Here is a 19,691-nt window from a genome sequence, read left to right on the forward strand (position 1 = left end):
TCTGCACATATGTTTACTGGTTTACATTTTCCAAATAAAACTTTTTTTTAATGTTTTCTCTTTTTACAGTGTTATAGTTTGCGAATTACTTAGCCTTTACAATGATCCATATGAATGTTCATCAGTATTGAATTAATACCATAAAAATAAAACCTAATTTACTCCATTTGAAACTTAAATACATAACATTCCTTGTAGAAATATTGTACTTTAAATGAATCAAAATTTAACTGATTAGCCAAATAACCTATAGCCAAAATTCCGATGTCCAAGTAGTTCTTCCCTAGGAAACCTTTTTGCCAATCAATATAAGAAAAATTTGTTGGGTATATCAGACTAAAAACTGTCTTACCCAAAACACCACCCATCCTTATTCAGTATTCTACTATACCTTGTACAGGAGTAAAACTACCAGGCAGAAGACATAAATTTATTACCCAAGTCATAAATTACCTTAAAATGCAAAAGAGGTTTCTGTCTTCTTTACTGCCATACTATAACTAAAGCATACGATTCAAATACTAACTTAAATAGTGGCATGATAGGTTTCATGACATGTAAGGTACAAACCAGATAGGGATAGTACTGTATGTAGAAGCAAATATACTCCTACATGCTAACGTAATTGTTTAAAAAATACACATGAACAAGGTTATACCACTGACTGTTCTATATTGCAGATGACTTTAAAAGGTAAAAATCTCAACACTAAATGAGACTCGTTTCAGCCAAGAACAAATCTAGTTTATAAAATCACAAACTGAAAACTTGTCGTAGAAGATTTTGAGATAATTAAATAAAAAAAAAAACTAAAAATCTTAACTCGGTTAACTTACTTCAATATCCTACCAGAAAAAAAAACATTTCCTGTATATTGTGCTTTACCACACAAGGTAAAATTCAACTAATTACTGGCCATCAACTGCCAGATGGTGTGGTGGTTCCCAGAGAGGAGAGGCCTTTTGTAGTTAGAGAGAGAACATGAAATGTTTATTTTGGGGCAGTCATAAACACAGCTTCGAAGAGAAGCAATATGAACATCAGTGGAGTTTGATAAAAATAATACAGAAGTGATAATAAAATATACAGCATCGTTCACAAGGCTTTTTTTATTTCAAAAGAAATCCGTTACTATTACAGTTTATTATCAATTCTTAAGATGCGCTTGTCATTCAGTCTTGTTATACACTGTAATACAGTATTGTACTGTATTCAGTATAGTGTAAAATGGCAGAACAAAGTTATTTCATAGAGATCTGTCCAAAAATAAGTATAAATACTCTTCATATTTAGCAAATACCGCAGATGCTAAAAGAATATATATCTCTAACAAAAGGAAAATAATACAGCACTAAGTTTTCACCCAAAAATACCATAATTTATTGGTCAGGATTAGGTTAGCATGTTGAAAAGGGACGATTAGTAACATAGTAATGTGATGTCATAACTTTTCCAGCCATTGCTGCAAAAATAGCTTATGTTACTTATAAATTATAACCCTTTGATTTGTACACTTGACAAAAATTAATATAAGACAAGCTGAAGTACACTTGAATGTAGAGACACCACAAACAGCGCTTGCGTAAGAATCAAAATAATATTAAATTACACTCCCTCTTAAACTTTACACCCATCTAAAGCAATGGTTGAGAACTTTATGTACGGATCTCTGGAAAAATCTTTATATAACCTAAAGATAAAGAAAACTATAAGTTGACAAATTTAATACTTTACTTATAGAACTCATGATCTGATTCATCCTTTTTAACATTATTCTTGTAAGCCTTTTCAAAGTCTTTGGCCAAGACGATATAACGGTTCTCTCTTACGGCATGCATGCCAGCCTCCTGACAAATAGCATTAATATCAGCACCGGATATACGGTCAGGACGCGCGACATAATCTTCGAGATCAACATCTTCATTCAAATTCATCTGACCAGTGATTGTAGAGAAAATTAAACGCTTCTGTCTTCTGTCCGGCATGGGGAATTCGATCTTACGATCCAGACGACCTGGGCGAAGTAATGCAGGATCTAGGGTGTCAGCTCGGTTTGTAGCCATTATAACCTGTAATAGTAAATGGAATTAAAGACAACTATAAACCATCAGAACACTCAACACCATAATCAATAATGTGGTCTGCAAAATTTCACAGAAATGCAAAAATCAAGATAACAATAGAAAAATCTTGGGTAAATCACAATAATTATTATTGGGTTAGAATTCTCTTGCTTGAGGGTACACTCAGGCACACTATTCTATCTGATTTCTCTTCCTCTTGTTTTGTTAAAGTTTTTATATTTTATATAAGAAATATTTATTTTAATGTTGTTACTCTTAAAATATTTTATTTTTCCTTCTTTCCTTTCCTCACTGGGCTATTTTCCCTGTTGGGGCCCCTGGGCTTATAGCATTCTGCTTTTCCAACAAGGGTTGTAGCTTAGCAATAATAATAAAATCACAATTGCATGCTGTAAATTACAATACAATAGGGCTGGAAGAAAGGGTTTGCTCTTAACAAATATATTCGATCTTAGTAAGAGTTAGCCTAGGCATCAATAGCCCATCGAGATAATACCGCTACAGGAAATGGGGCACTTTTATAACTAACTGGACAGTACATGGCATGATTTCTTACTCTAATTATGTCACTATGTTTTACCTATATGCACAGTAAGCTGAATAGTCTAGCATACTTTCTACACACCAAGATTTTCTCTATACTGAACACTGAACAGAGTAATATATCTGTTTTTTAAATATCTTCAAAATATTTAGTTTGTCAGTTATAAACTAGAACTCAAAATGCATTACCATCTAAACAGTCTGTTCTAAGCCCAGATAAAAGTGGGTTTAGCATGTAGGTAAGGGCATAAGGAAAGTGTAAACAAAACAGCCCAAAAACTGAAAAAGTATATATCTTAAAACAAAACGGCTCTCAGTACTCACCATGCTTTAAATATAGGGGGAGAGATCTTTAAGGTTAAGAGGAAAAGTGACAGGTTCCCTAAAAGTGAGCACTATAGATGTATGAATACTGTAATCTTAAGACAAAGTTTGGAGGGGGTGGAAACGCTAATACAAAATATCAGGGATATTTGTTTTAAGGATCAGATATAAAACAGCAGGATAAAAAACCACAAGTGAAATGAAGAAATATCCTAGCTCGCTGAGAACATAATCCTATCTAAAGAACAATGGCTTGCATAAGTACAAATTCAGATGACGTCAGTAAAATAATATTCTAATACACATACACACAAACCACTAACGGCCCTAATAACATAAAAAAAAAAAAGTTGTCCATCAGCTTGCAGCAAGTAACCGACTTAGTCTGTAAATAAAAATACTGGTACAACCACCTGGTGATGGGCAAGTGTAAACATCCTATGATCGGGCTAAAATCCAGGAAACATCAGCTTCCCTTTATTTTTAATGCTAAGCTAATGCTTTAAGCATGGGGCATATGAATATTGAGAAAGACTCATCGAAATACTGTACCAGTATTGTAAAATCTTATTGTCATGCAGCATATTAGTCATCATAACATAGGTCACTGATACTTAAACTACATTCCAAATTGATAAATAGCAATTATAAAACCAGTTTAACTCGGTGATCTTCTATCATTTTCAAAACTAGCTACAACTCGTATCATTTCAGGAAGGAAAATACATGAAATGAAAATGTAAAAATGTTGGTATTATTTACCTCTTACAACCTAACATCATCAATCACTGTCCTCATTACATTACTTCTCCTTACCTGAAAGCCTCATGATAAATGAACAATCCTTCACTGAAATAACAAAATCTATAATACCGACTATTACTGTATTTAAAATAAAGATCATGATTACCTTGACATTTGTAGTTTGATCAAAACCATCCATCTGGTTAAGGAGTTCCAAAAGAATCCTTTGAACTTCTCGATCCGCACCAGTTTGGGCATCAAATCTCTTGGTGGCGATAGCATCAATTTCATCAATAAATATAATCGCAGGAGAATTCTCTCTTGCTAGCCGGAATACATCACGCACCATACGTGGTCCTTCTCCCAAGTACTTCTGTACAAACTCGGATCCCACAACTCTGATGAAAGACGCAGTTGTGTGGTGAGCAACAGCTTTTGCTAACATAGTCTTACCACATCCAGGGGGACCAAACATTAAAACACCTCTAGGTGGGTCAATTCCAATTTGTTTGTAAAGATCAAAGTGAGTAAGAGGTAACTCTACGGCTTCACGAATCTCCTGTTTCTGCATGTCTAGACCTCCAATGTCTGAATATGCTACATCTGGTTTCTCATCAGCTTGTAACATTGAAATGGAAGAATCAGCTTCTGGTGGTAAAACATCTACTAATGCATTACTGTGTTTATGAAGAGCAACAGATGCAGAAGGCTTGAGTAATTCTCGGTCAATAGTACTCAATATTCTAACATAATAATTAGAGCCTGTAGTAGATCCAACAATTCCTGTATTTTGATCCACGGCTTCTAAGAACTGACCAATGACCAGTGGCACACTCTGAATACGTTTAACCTGGAAACAAAATCATAATTACATAAGGCAACTACATATTATATTACCATAAACATGTGACAAAGATTACAGTATTCCATTTTGGGCTAGATTGTCTATGTTACATGTTTAAATAGTCTTATGTATTAATTTACCTTTTCTTAAAAAACTTGAGAAAGCTATTTATTTTAGGATCTCATATATAGTAATTCCACCATTTTCTATGATTTACCAAGGACTAGATAATCAGTTTTCTTATATCTGGCATGAAAATCATAAATAAAAGTTTGCTGTTTGCTGTAGGCATGTTCTTATTTCTTTGTTTGCTCATACATATATTCAAAATATTTACATTTAGATTATGTTGAAAGATACATAAAAAGTTAGAGACAATAAATAAATAATCTACGGGTGTAAAATTTTCCCATAAATATACAATGAGAAGACAGCATATTATGCTAGCCACGTCTTCCCTCATGTTGAGCATTTGGTATAAATAGCATATACTGTATCGAATTTGAGGGAAAGAGTTCTTCATTGGTTAATAAGCAACCCTGAAATATTATGATTATGTCATTACAATCCCCAGTGGTGTGGAAAATTACTACTAAAAGCCAATACTTATACAAACTAAAGTCTGTTCAATCAATCTCTACAAAAAACTTTGAGCCCAATTTTTCAAACTTAAATTTTCGAAGAAAAACTGCATCAACTTTTTTAATATTGACTGATTTTTGTCATTCAAACATGAAAAGATTGGGAATTCTATTGCCTAAAATGTGGAAAATCACTCCTTTTAAAATCAAATAACTTTCACATGACAAATAGTCCCAATTTACAGTGTCTTCAATATATTGATAAAATACAAATAAAATATTAAAATATCAAAGTTTCCTCTTTTAAATGTTTTATATTTAAAATTACCTTTCAAACACTTTTCAAATTGAAGAATTTGGTGAGAAACAATCAATTATATAGTTTGAAGTAACTTTAAAATAACACTGTTTTGATGGGACAGAGTCATTTCTACACATGTGATATATTGTAAAATCATAACTAGGAGCAGAGTAATCAAAATATTAAAAATTCATCACGCTACCTGATGAGACTGATAACATAAAATAAAAAAAATTTAAGAATATGAATTTGTCCTAACTATACAAGCCTGAGTCCTTTAATGAGTATGACTTCAACAAAGCTGGAATGGTTGTTAAAATCTTAACAAGGTAGTTTTAGCTACCTGTCAGTCAGCTAGATACTTTTTTTTTACCTTAGACCTGGGACTTGTGTGGAGGCTGAGGTAGGGAGTGTAACTGGAAGAGATTCTGGTTTGTAAATTTGTTATTTGTTCCCACAAATACAAAACATCAAAAATTTTAAGTAATTTTTATTTTTCCTAACATACTTACCGAGAACTACATTCTTAGGAGTTACCTGTAATCTCCTCTCAACCGACCAGAGTTTTGTGTAGTATACCCTACGTCCATTTTCTATGGAGGACTAACCCGGGAGTAATGAGAACATGCCCCGAGGGTAGACCTAAGCTAGGTCGGCGTCAGCTTGGGTCCCGTTAGTCAGTAAGTTCCTTGGATGTTGCAAAAAGTCCCTGCAAGGGCAGAAAGGCACTCGGGGAAGGCCATTACCCGAAAGTAGTTCTCGGTAAGTATGTTAGGAAAAATAAAAATTACTTAAAATTTTTGATTTGTTCCAACACAAATACTTACCTCGAACTACTTTCTTAGGAGACTTACACTTTAGGAGATGGGAGTGGCTTCCTGACCTTCAGACCCAGCTAAGCGGACGACAAGTAACCTAGATATGAACTAGGTTCTAAAAAAAACTGGGAAACGAACGGTAGGGTAACTACACAAAGAGCTCACGTTAGTGTCTAGGTACTCACCCTTTGAAAAATCTTCTGATGCTGAGTCCAGTGACAAAGTTGCAGAGACGTGTTCTTCATTGGTTACATATGTGTGGTTATCTCCGGTAGGGATAGGAAACGGGGATTAGGGTGAAAAGGAACGAACCTGTGTCTCCTGGTTTTGCTATCCACGATTGTGCCTGGGGCTTCACCGTTAAATCACCTGGAGCGCAGAGATGACTGTCCCAATGGAGAACCCGTCTAAAGACCTTCTTGAGTAATCCTTGAGGTAATGGGCAGTAAAGGTCGACTGGTTCGACCAGGTGCCTGCCCGAAGGATCTGGCCCACTGCCATGTTCTTCTCAAAGGCTAAGGAAGTGCTTAGTCCTCTAATGTCATGGGGCTTAGGAGTACCTGGCACGGCCAGTCCCTCCTCCTTGTAGGCCCTGGCAATAACTTGTCTCAACCAAAAGGATATGGTATTCTTCGATACCTGCTTCTTTGTAACACTTGTGGAGACGAAAAGACTCTTGATGCCCGGCCGGAGATGTGCAGTCCTCTCAAGGTATTTCCTAACGGCACGGACAGGGCATAACCTCAAATCCTCTGGATTCCCAGTCTTAGGAATAGCTGGCAGTGAGAGCCCCTCGAACTTTGGATCCCAGACTGCTGGGTTCTGGGTTTTTGCCACGAACGAAGGGACGAACTTGAGGGAGTTTCACTCCACCCCTTCGAATGAGAGACGTCGTAAGACAGCCCATGGATCTCCCCTACTCTTTTCGCAGAGGCCAAGGCCAACAAAAAGACCGTCTTGAGAGTGAGATCCCTGTCTACAATATCTTTCATCGGTTCGAACGGGGGGCTACTTAACATCTTCAGAACCCTAGCCAAGTCCCACTGAGGCACCCAAACAGTTTGAGGAGGGCAGGACTGTTCAAAACTCCTGATAAGCATAGAGATGTGTCTAGAGGAGCCCAGGTCGATGCCCTTCAGAAGGAAGACCTGACCCAAGGCTGCCCGTACTCCTTTTATAGCTGGGATTGACATCCCTACCTCGTCCCTGAGATAAACTAGAAAGTCTGCGATATCTGGGACTGAGGCTTTGAGGGGCTTGATGTTCTTTGAAGCGCACCACTTCGTAAAAGAGGCCCATTTCGCTTGGTAGACCGCTGCCGACGACCTTCTCAGGTATAGCGACATCTTCTTAGCAGTTCCTGACGAATATCCTTCCTTCCTCAGGAGGCGCTCGATAGTCTCCAGGCGTGAAGGCGTAGAGACTGTGGGTTGTCGTGGAATCTGAGAAAGTGTGGCTGTTGTGGAAGATCTGGCCTGTCGGGGAGTGGCCATGGAGGATGGCTTGCCAGGTCTTTTAGGTCCGCGAACCACTCTCTCTCCGGCCACCAGGGCGCTACCAAAGTCATCCTTAAGTTTCGGGCAGCCCTTACTCTGTTGAGCACTTGCCTGATCAACGTGAAGGGGGGAAAAGCGTACACGTCTAGATTGTCCCATTTGTGCTGAAAGGCATCCTCCAAGGCTGCCTTTGGGTCTGGGACAGGAGAACAATACACGGGGAGTTGTGCGTTCAGCCTGGTTGCAAAGAGGTCCAACACTGGGGAACCCCACCGTTGAATGATGAGCCTGGCTACTTCTGGGAGGAGGGACCACTCTGTTCCTACTATCTGACCCATCCTGCTGAGACCGTCGGCTAGGACGTTCTTCTTCCCGGGGATGAACCTTGCCAATAACACTATCTGGTTCGCCTCCGCCCAATCCAGGATCTCTAGGGCGAGATCGCACAGCTCCCTTGACTTGAGGCCTCCTTGCTTCTTTATGTACGCTACTACTGTGGCGTTGTCGCACATCAACGCCACAGTGTTTCCCCTTAGTAGATCGATGAACTGCAGGCAAGCTTTTTGGACTGCCTTCAACTCTAGGACATTGATGTGTAGGCCTTTCTCCACGTCCGTCCAGGTTCCTCTCGCCGTCTCGTTGAGGAGATGGGCTCCCCATCCCTGGTTGGAGGCGTCTGTGAATAGGAGCATCTCGGGAGGCTCGGTCGCGAAGGGCATCCCCTTGAACGTATTCGACCGGCACTGCCACCATTCCAGGGAGGGTATTGTGTTTGGCAGAACTGGGATTAATTTTTGGGGCGAGTCCAGTTGGTTCCAGAAGCCCTTCAAGTTCCATTGGATGGCCCTGAGCCTGAGTCTCCCCTGAGGAACCAGTTTCTCCAATGACACCAGATGACCTATTAGCCTTTGCCAGTCCTTCGCTCTCCTGGGTTGCCCCGAAAGGAAAGGCAGAAGGATCTTTATTAGATTGCTTACCCGTTCCTCTGACCGGAAAGGCTTTCACTAGTCGGGAATCCAGTGTCATCCCCAAATAGGTCATCCTGGTGGAGGGAGATAGGTTCGATTTTTCTGGGTTGATCATGATACCCAGACCCTTGCAAAATTGAAGAAGCTTTACACCCTGCTCTTTCAAAACGTCCTCTGAGGAGGAAAGAAGCAACCAGTCGTCCAGGTACCGGATGAGGCCCACACCGAGACTGTCGTGAAGACACTCGTGAATACCTGGGGAGCAGTCGACAACCCGAAGCAGAGGGTCTTGAATTGCAGGATCTGGGTACCCCATTTCACCCGGAGAAACTTTCGGCTTGAGGGGTGGACCGGGATTTGGAAGTACTGTATGCGTCCTTGAGGTCTATGGTCATCATGTAATCTTTCTCCCTCAAGGACTGCAAGACCGACTTCGGAGTGTCCATTTTGAAATCTGTCTTGCAAACAAACTTGTTGAGAGCTGACAGGTCTATCACCGGTCTCCATCCCCCCGTCGCCTTTTCTACCAGGAATAGTCGGCTGTAGAAACCTGGTCCCGGGTGCAGGACCTCCTCCATGGCGCCCTTCTCCAGCATAGTGGACACCTCTTCTTGAAGGGCCGCCCTCTTCAACGGGTCCTTGGGTGCCAGCCACTCCGACAGGCTGGCTGGAATCAAAGGTGGAGGTTCCGTTAAGAACGGGAGCCTGTACCCCTCCTTCAGTACGGATACTGTCCAGGGTTCCGCTCCGTGAGCCTTCCATGCTTGCCAATGTAGTCTGAGGCATCCCCCAACCTGAGGCTTGGGCAGGAGTAGGGGGCCTCCCACTCTACCTCCTCCTGGAGGAGCGGCCTGGACGGCCTCTCCTGGAGGCAGAATACCCTGTTCTAAAAGAGGCAGACGCTGCTGGAGCTCCTCTACGGGGGGGCTGTGGCGCAGAAGCCCACGAGGAAGAAGGGGCTTCTCTCCTCGTCAGGCTAGGAGGGGCCTGAGAAGTAGAGGGCCCGTCTGATGCTGACCACTTGTAGGGGGGCCTCCTTACCGGTTGAGGCCTGGGAGCGCTCACTTCCTTTCATTTAGCTACCTTCTCCATTATCTCCTCTAGCTGTTTCAAGGGAAACAAGGAGTCACCCCACACAGGAAGGCTCCTCATGGCCCTCGCCTCCCTGTCTGGGATCTTCCGGGAAAGCTTTGCCAGAATAGTATCCCTCTTGCGCAGAACCCAGTTCGCTGAAAGGGCAAGGGACTGATAAGTAAGGAACTTCAGGGTCTTGCCCCCGGAGATGATAAGCTCCTTCAGTAGGTTCTGTTGCTCTGGGTCTGTTAAGTCATATGTGGCTTGAACACCTACCAGCGTGGAGGCCCACCAGTCCAACCAAGAGGAGACGTGCACCAAGTCTTTCGACATCTCCTCCATCATCGCAGCCTCCGACTGCGAAAAGCAAATCGGGGCTGAGGAGGCTCTGTCCTCCGGGGCACCCTGTCCCAGAACTTCGAGGGAAGGCTCCACTTTGCAGGCTCCCGGCCGTTGACCTTCTGGCACATAGAACCTACTCTGGGACCTGAGTCCTTGGAGCAACTTCGAGGAGCTCTGTGTTTTGGGAGCTTCGGCATTGCCTGCCACAACTTTATCAACATGAGCCCGTCCCAGGACTAGATCTCGGGCCACAAGCAGGGCCAGGGAGGTTTTCTGCTGGACGGGTGCCTCCATCAAGCGGCTCAGGCTGGACCTCCAGAAGTCCTCATCGGTTGGGACCGGTTCCTCAATTCGATGATGCCTTCGTATCAGGCCTATTACCTTCCGATACGCCGAGTCCTCGGTCGGGGAACCTTCTCTACTGTCAGCAGTACCTTCCGTCTGATCCCGAGGAGTCGGGTCACCGGGCACTCCTACCGGGCGCTTCGGTTCTGGATCAACAGGCACTCCCCTGCGGTGGTACCGGTCTGCCCCGGCGGGAACCTCCGCACCAGGGTTGGGGGTCAGAACGGGCATCGCCGTGCCGGCGAGGACTATCGTCCGTGTAATCTCTCTGGGGGACGAGGACGCGGATCCCGTGGGCTGACCCGACGGAGGGAAACGTTCCTTTAAGTCCAAGGGCCGAGCCAGCTGTGCTGACTCGCCCAGGCTGCCCGTACGGAAGCACGACTCCCCCCGCTGGGCGGGGTGAGCCGGAAGCTTCGCGGACTTACGCCTGCCTGAAGAGGCCTTCTCGCATTTCTCCCTGCGAGGGTCATATCTGCGGCTGGAAAATGGCCTTCGCGGCAAGTAATCCCTGGACCGCCGGTCAGGGGAACGCTGCAATTCACTCCTACGGGGAACGAAGACCCAATCACCATCGGGGGACCTACTCTTCCTGTACTTCCTCCGTGGAGACCGGGACCGTTTTCTACTGAACCTCGAGCGGGACCTTGAGCGGGAACGCCTGCTCCTGGACCGCTCTCTCCGTCGGCAGTGCCTCCTCCTCGCTTCCCCTTCTGAAGAGAACGAAGGACCATCATCTGAAGAGCCCGACGATACTGTACCACCCGACCGACGGGCAGGAGCGGCTACGGAGGGCTTCGCGACCTGCTGCGTTCCAGAGGTCGAGGGTTGTAGGAAAGACTCCGGAACCGTCGTCAGAGGAGCTGGAAAAGAGGTTGGACGTACTACACTAGGGAACCAGGTATCCAGGCTCTCTTCCATCCGCATTGGGGACCTACCTGGCGTTTTAGGGAGCCTCCACCCAAAGGGCTCACTTACCGTGGAATCCAACTTTCCCTGGGCGTCACCAGCCGCTGAAGAACCTGAAACACAGGCCCACGAAGCGGGCGAAGAAACAGGCATAACATTACTACACCACAAGGGGTCGGAGGAGGAGACGTGCCCCCCAAGCACAAGGGCAGTGTCTCCAGAACCCCCAGACACAGCACTATCAGGCTCCCCACTAGCCTGAGAAGTCCCAGCAACCCCCACTTCATACACATTAGACTCCTGGGGAAGGGCCCTCGGCTCTTTCCCCGCAACGGACTTACCTCGTCCCCTACTCTGGGTAGGGGAAGGCGAGACAGAAGCCCCGTCGGACCGTCCACTGGGTGACGGTAACGGCGAAGAAATGCTAGATTTCCTGGGCGAACGTTTCGATGACTTCTTCTTCTTAGAGCCATAACGCACCCACTGGATCTCACTCAAGCTAACACACTCATTGCACGTATCCGACGGCGAGCACACTCTGCCTCTACAGGAAGAGCAAAGGGAATGAGAGTCCACTTCGGGCTTGGAAAGGAACGCTCCACACGACTTTCCGGCTCTAGGCCCAGGACAACGGCGGATCTGCTCCATCGCAAACAACCACAAGACACAGGAACGAAGGGAATAAACAAGGAATACACTTGGGAAGCACAAGGAAAGGCAGTGAACACGCAAGAACACAAGGGATAAGCACAGAGATACCACGCGGGACACACGAGTCGGGACACAAAGGGTCGTAAGAGAATGAGAGCGGCGTGATGGTATCACGACGCGACCAGAGAACTTACTGACTAACGGGACCCAAGCTGACGCCGACCTAGCTCAGGTCTACCCTCGGGGCACGTTCTCATTACTCACGGGTTAGTCCTCCATAGAAAACGGACGTAGGGTATACTACACAAAACTCTGGTCGGTTGAGAGGAGATTACAGGTAATTCCTAAGAAAGTAGTTTGAGGTAAGTATTTGTGTTGGAACAAATAGTCCTTTAATAGGATAAATATCCTTGTGGGGAGGAAGTTCCATGAACCAGAATCTAGCTGTCATGCCATCTTCCTATGAGTCTGAGAATGGAGATGTCACAGACATTAGGTTAGGCCTCTAATAAGACTGGTAATTGGTCAAAGGAGAACCTACTGTATGTCCTTGTTTAGGACATGTTGACCAAATGCATATGCATCTATAGTTACTTGGTTTGAATGCACTCTATGCATGCTCCTGTCATCTGGGAGAAAGATAAAGATACTGCCTACCAAATCTTGTCTGAAAATGTTATTTTTATTAATAAAATAAATTTTTGAATATACTTACCCGATAATCATGTAGCTGTCAACTCCGTTGCCCGACAGAATTCTATGGAGGGATACGCCAGCTATCACAATACTAGAAGGGAGTGTATTTACCAGCGCCACCTGTGGCCAGGTACTCAAGTACTTCTTGTTGACACCTCCTCAATTATTCCTCGGTCCACTGGTTCTCTATGGGGAGGAAGGGAGGGTCGATTAAATCATGATTATCGGGTAAGTATATTCAAAAATTTATTTTATTAATAAAAATAACATTTTTCAATATTAAACTTACCCGATAATCATGTAGCTGATTCACACCCAGGGGGGTGGGTGAAAAACCAGTGTACAAGACTAAAGGATAGCTAAGTATCCCGTATTTCATATAATCAGTTATCCACAATAACAATGAAATAATAAGTACCTGGTAAGGAAGTCGACTTGAACCGTTACTCTGCCTTTAATAAGATCGTCTTCCTTACTGAGCGCAGCGTTCCTCTTGGGAGGCTGAATCAACTCAAAGGTGCTAAAGTATACAGGGCTGCAACCCATACTAAAGGACCTCATCACAACCTTTAACCTTGGCGCTTCTCAAGAAAGAATTGACCACCCGCCAAATCAACAAGGATGTGGAAGGCTTCTTAGCCGACCGTACAACCCATAAAAAGTATTCAAGAGAAAGGTTAAAAAGTTATGGGATTATGGGAATGTAGTGGCTGAGCCCTCGCCTACTACTGCATTCGTTGCTACGAATGGACCCAGGGTGTAGCAGTACTCGTAAAGAGACTGGACATCTTTGAGATAGAATGATGCGAACACTGACTTGCTTCTCCAATAGGTTGCATCCATAACACTCTGCAGAGAACGGTTCTGTTTGAAGGCCACTGAAGTAGCCACAGCTCTCACTTCATGTGTCCTTACCTTCAGCAAAGCAAGGTCTTCTTCCTTCAGATGAGAATTTGCTTCTCTAATCAGAAGCCTGATGTAGTAAGAAACTGCGTTCTTAGACATTGGTAGAGAAGGCTTCTTGATAGCACACCAAAAGGCTTCTGATTGTCCTCGTAATGGTTTTGACCTTCTTAGATAGTACTTAAGAGCTCTAACTGGGCAAAGTACTCTCTCCAGTTCGTTCCCCACCATGTTGGACAGGCTTGGGATCTCGAACGACTTAGGCCAAGGACGGGAAGGAAGCTCGTTTTTAGCCAAAAAACCGAGCTGCAAGGAACATGTAGCCGTTTCAGATGTGAAACCTATGTTCCTGCTGAAGGCGTGGATCTCACTTACTCTTTTACCTGTTGCTAAGCACACGAGGAAAAGAGTTTTTAATGTGAGGTCCTTAAAAGAGGCTGATTGGAGCGGTTCAAATCCTGATGACATTAGGAACCTTAGGACCACGTCTAGATTCCAGCCTGGAGTGGACAACCGACGTTCCTTTGAGGTCTCAAAAGACCTAAGGAGGTCCTGTAGATCTTTGTCGGAGGAAAGATCCAAGCCTCTGTGGCGGAAAACCGCTGCCAACATACTTCTGTAACCCTTGATCGTAGGAGCTGATAGGGATCTTACGTTCCTTAGATGTAACAGGAAGTCAGCAATCTGGGTTACAGTGGTACTGGTTGAGGAAACTGCATTGGCCTTGCACCAGCTTCGGAAGACTTCCCATTAAGACTGAAAGACTCTGAGAGTGGATGTCGTCCTTGCTCTGGCAATCGCTCTGGCTGCCTCCTTCGAAAAGCCTCTAGCTCTTGAGAGTCTTTCGATAGTCTGAAGGCAGTCAGACGAAGAGCGTGGAGGTTTGGGTGTACCTTCTTTACGTGAGGTTGACGCAGAAGGTCCACTCTTAGAGGAAGAGTCCTGGGAACGTCGACCAGCCATTGCAGTACCTCGGTGAACCATTCTCTCGCGGGCCAGAGGGGAGCAACCAACGTCAGCCGTGTCCCTTTGTGAGAGGCGAACTTCTGAAGTACCCTGTTGACAATCTTGAACGGCGGGAATGCATACAGGTCGAGATGGGACCAAGACAGCAGAAAGGCATCCACGCGAACTGCTGCTGGGTCTGGAATCGGAGAACAATACAAGAGGAGCCTCTTGGTCATCGAGGTAGCGAATAGATCTATGGTTGGCTGACCCCACAGGGCCCAAAGTCTGCTGCAAACATTCTTGTGAAGGGTCCACTCTGTGGGGAAGACCTGACCCTTCCGGCTGAGGCGATCTGCCATGACATTCATATCGCCCTGAATGAGCCTCGTTACCAGCGTGAGCTTTCGATCTTTTGACCAAATGAGGAGGTCCCTTGCGATCTCGAACAACTTCCTCGAATGAGTCCCTCCCTGCTTGGAGATGTAAGCCAAGGCTGTGGTGTAGTCGGAGTTCACCTCCACCACCTTGTTAAGCTGGAGGGACTTGAAGTTTATCAAGGCCAGATGAACTGCCAACAACTCCTTGCAATAGATGTGAAGTGTCCTTTGCTCCTGATTCCATGTTCCCGAGCATTCCTGTCCGTCCAGTGTCGCACCCCAGCCCGTGTCCGATGCGTCCGAGAAGAGACGGTGGTCGGGGGTCTGAACAGCCAATGGTAGACCTTCCTTGAGAAGAATGCTGTTCTTCCACCACGTTAGAGTAGACCTCATCTCTTCGGAAACAGGAACTGAGCCCGTCTCTAGCGTCATGTCCTTTATCCAGTGAGCAGCTAGATGATACTGAAGGGGGCGGAGGTGGAGTCTCCCTAACTCGATGAACAGGGCCAGCGATGAAAGTGTCCCTGTTAGACTCATCCACTGCCTGACTAAGCATCGGTTCCTTCTCAGCATGCTCTGGATGCATTCTAGGGCTTGGAAGATCCTTGGGGCCGACGGACAAGTCCGAAAAGCTCGACTCTGAAGATCCATACCCAAGGAGACAATGGTCTGGGATGGAACGAGCTGAGACTCCTCAAAATTGACCAGGAGGCCCAGTTCCTTGGTCAGATCCATAGTCCATTTGAAAATCTCCAGACAGCGACGACTTGTGGAGCTCTTAAAAGCCAGTCGTCTGACGGAGCCGGACACAAGATCATGATACTGCTGCACAGTCTGTAAACTGTCAATCATGGGCAAGCGAGGAAGTACAGTGACAACCCGAATCTGTCTAGACTGTCTGGGTCGTACAGACAACTCCTTAACGGGTTGCTGAGGTTGCCGCACTGCGTCACAACAAGTCACTTCTGTTGGTTGTTGAACGTCTTCCCCGTGACACATTGACTCCGTAAACAAAAAAATCCTCTAACAAGGACTAAGCTTGGACTGCATGTCATGCAACACAGCTCAAGGTCTATGGGAGCAGGTGTGGTAACAGACGGGATTAGCGGCTGAAGTGGAACCATTACCTTCCCTGTAAGCATGTTATGCTTAAATAAAAGTCCATAAGAGGTTATGCAGCTAAAGGCTCCCTCCAAATGACAGAGTCCTCAAGGGAATATCAGAAGGAGGGAGAAAAGAACTTTCTCATCTACAGGGACCTTATCCTAGAAAAGCTAAGTTCTCTGAGTGAGGGTTCACTGGTGCAAAAGCAGCAGACTAGAAGGCAACGTTATGAAACTGCTTGACAGTCTAGTGAGTTGGCAACAACCCAAGATGTGTTGAGAAGCATGCGGTAAGGTATGCAGAGCATGATGTATGCAGAGTATGCTGTATGTAGAGCATGTTGTATGCAGAGCATGCTGAATGCAGAGCATGCTGTATGCAGAGCATGTTGTATGCAGAGCATGCTGAATGCAGAGCATGCTGTATGCTGAGCATGTAGTAAGCAGAGCCTGCTGTAAGGAAAGCAGAGCGTGTGCATGGCGTTTAACATTTCTCAGAAATTCCATGACCAGTGCTAGAGTGCTTTATGCATGCTTGCATGGGGTTTAAACCATGGTATGAAAATGGAGGTAAGGTATGCTGAACAGCAGAGTCAGAACGAGCTGGAACAACAATAGTTGTGGTTTCCTCTTCAAGACTCCGTTGAGGGAACACCTGAGGCTCAGTCTGCAAAGGCTGAATAAAAGACAAGCAGAAGGAAGGCGCATGGGTGGAGGAGGCTGACTCCTAGCATGAGTGGTTGAACCCAAGGGTTGCGCTTGCTGAGCGGTTGGCGGAAGCGGAGTAGCAAGTTCCAGTTCCTGTGGTGTGAGCGGAGCGCGATGAGGAAGAGGCTGCGCAGAACAAGGTAAATGTCTCGCAAGCTGAGGCTCCTGAGGCGCAAGGCTAAGGTGTTGTGGTGCTTGCCTTGTGGAGGGTTGAGCTCGCTGCAGCGAGAGCTGAGGAGACTGACTCATGGACGGGAGAGGTTGTTGTACCTCAACCGAGTGTTGCATCACTGGTGGAGCAGCAAGTGGAGGCGGAGGAAGAGAGGTATAATCCTCCTGATCCCAATGTAAAGGTTGCCTTAAGGAAGGCGGAGGCTGAACACCACAGGGAACAGCAAACTCAGCACGTGGCTCAACATCGTACGCCTGGCAGGTGGAACTGCGATCAGGCGGAGCGAGCGTAGACGGAGGGAGTGTAGGCGGAGGCGGAGGAGTAACACTCTCAGCCCGACACTCACGCATTAAGTCCGAAAGCTGTGCTTGCATGGACTGTAGTAGAGTCCACAACATCGTACGCCTGGCAGGTGGTACTGCGATCAGGCGGAGCGAGTGTAGGTGGAGGGAGTGTAGGCGGAGGCGGAGGAGCAACACTCTCAGCCCGACACTCACGCATCAAGTCCGAAAGCTGTGCTTGCATGGACTGTAGTAGAGTCCACAACATCGTACGCCTGGCAGATGGTACTGCGATCAGGCGGAGCGAGTGTAGGTGGAGGGAGTGTAGGCGGAGGCGGAGGAGCAACACTCTCAGCCCGACACTCACGCATCAAGTCCGAAAGCTGTGCTTGCATGGACTGTAGTAGAGTTCACAACATCGTACGCCTGGCAGGTGGTACTGCGATCAGGCGGAGCGATCATAGGCGGGGGGGAGTGTAGGCGGAGGCGCAACACTCTCAGCCCGACACTCACGCATCAAGACCGAAAGTTGTGACTGTATGGACTGCAGTAGAGTCAACTTGGGGTCGGCAGACACTAAGTTCTGCTGAGGTAAAGCCTTAACAGCAGAGATCTGTTGTGGCAGAACCTTACTCCTCTTAGGCGGAGTGTAATCAACTGATGACTGAGGAGAGTCAGAGCTAACCCAATGACTGCATTCGGGTTGTGAACTTTAACTTCGTACGTCTGGCATAGATCTGGACTTAACGTTTAAGAGGTCTTGAGACCTGAGACCAGCGTTACTCTGCCTTTATTTTCTCCCCTAATCTCTTCTGCAGACGAGCAAAATAAGGGCTCAATCGTCTGCGGGTGGGAGTGACGGTCTCGGTAAGACACGCCCACAACCACCGAGGATACTTCTGTGCGCCGATCAAGGCCTGCTGAACCCTTATGCCCTTCGACATTGCTTCTCCCCTGGGCTTGGGAGCTTGCAAGAGGTCCCGGACTGGGAGGACGACTGGCGCGCACAAAAGTACCCTCACGCACTAATCACTTATCACTTTGATTTCTGTTTGCACTTATTTCACTGAACTCGAAACTTTAAGTGGTTTGTACCTGAAATACGCAATTCTATCCTTTCTCAAAGTTAGTAATTGCGAAAACAGAATTACAATGTAACAGAAAAATCTAATGAAAGATAATTCAGTGGCTGGAAAGAGACTAAACACTAGATCACTCTAGAAACGTTTAGTTTCTTCCCCTAAAGAGACTAGGGAGAAGAGCAAAAACGATAACGACGTTACTCGTACGCCTGGCAGGCTTGAATGAAACGTTTATCCTCTTTCTCCTTCCGTCTCTATCTCTCTCTCTCTCTCTCTCTCTTGACTTAGAACCTGAGAGAAGAGCCCAATCATATATATCGTTAAAACATATTATTGTTAAAGGAAAAAACTGAAAAGTTCCTTTATTAGGATCAAAACCATTAAGTTAGGAAAGAATGAACAAAACGCTAGACACGGTTACTCTTACTGCAACGTGAAACCGTGAACATTCTTTCTCTATCGTAACGATAGAGTGCAAGTTGAACGTTCTGAACGTCAACAACTGCAGAGACAAAACAAAACGTTAGTTCAACTTTGAAAACAGTACGAGACTGTCAAAGAAATTCTTTCAAACTCTGTGGCGGAAATAGCATAATATGTTAACAGGTAAAACCGAAATGACGGGCTCAAAGTTTATTAACTTCGGTAAAAGACCGCCTACTATTAGGAAGGTCGAATATAAACAAATATAAAAATTAATTTTAATGAGTTTATAATAAAAGGAAGTTAATCGAAGAGGCCTATAAGAGGCGGAGAGATATAAAATAAATCTATAACTTTTGTTAAGCAAAATTAAGAAAGAGAGTCTATACTCTCTTAGACACCAACACTTCCGTCTAAGGGAAGGGCCGGCCATTGAAAGGTGAACGAGAGTTCATACTCTCTCGTCACCATAATTAATCAAATTAATTCCAAAAGCTAACTAAGCTAATATAGAAGTTTCCAGTAAAGCGACAGCCGAAATCAAAGAGAAATACTTCACCAAAGTCGTGAAAATACTCCAAGAACATAAGCGTATCCCAGAACGTCTTGCCGGAAGCACGACAGAGGAATAATTGAGGAGGTGTCAACAAGAAGTACTTGAGTACCTGGCCACAGGTGGCGCTGGTAAATACACCCCCTTCTAGTATTGTGATAGCTGGCGTATCCCTCCATAGAATTCTGTCGGGCAACGGAGTTGACAGCTACATGATTATCGGGTAAGTTTAATATTGAAAAAGAAAGGTTGCTAAGTTATGGAGCATACCTGCATCTGATGTCTGGTTCCGCGCATGGCAACCACGACTACTGCATTGTACAAGGGATGAGAAAAAAAAGGGTAGAAGGCCGGTTATTCTACCTCTCATTCTAGGCATATGCTAAAACCGCTTTTTAGACGAGATGCAACTAGGTACATA

General features: G+C 45.2%; 1 protein-coding gene across 1 annotated transcript in view; it reads right to left on the reverse strand.

The window, feature by feature from the left end:
- Positions 1 to 1,352: 1,352 nt before the first annotated feature.
- Positions 1,353 to 19,691, reverse strand: part of LOC137646075 (26S proteasome regulatory subunit 6B-like) — a 33,740-nt gene continuing 15,401 nt past the window's right edge. Inside the window, exons 3-4 of the mRNA XM_068379242.1 lie at positions 3,862 to 4,545; positions 1,353 to 2,069 (exon numbers count right to left, since the gene is read on the reverse strand). Coding sequence (XP_068235343.1) covers positions 1,731 to 2,069; positions 3,862 to 4,545 — 1,023 coding nt within the window. The 3' untranslated portion in view covers positions 1,353 to 1,730. The remainder of the gene's footprint in view (positions 2,070 to 3,861; positions 4,546 to 19,691) is intronic.

Source organism: Palaemon carinicauda, chromosome 8 (genome assembly GCF_036898095.1).
Source record: "Palaemon carinicauda isolate YSFRI2023 chromosome 8, ASM3689809v2, whole genome shotgun sequence".
Taxonomy (NCBI): domain Eukaryota; kingdom Metazoa; phylum Arthropoda; class Malacostraca; order Decapoda; family Palaemonidae; genus Palaemon; species Palaemon carinicauda.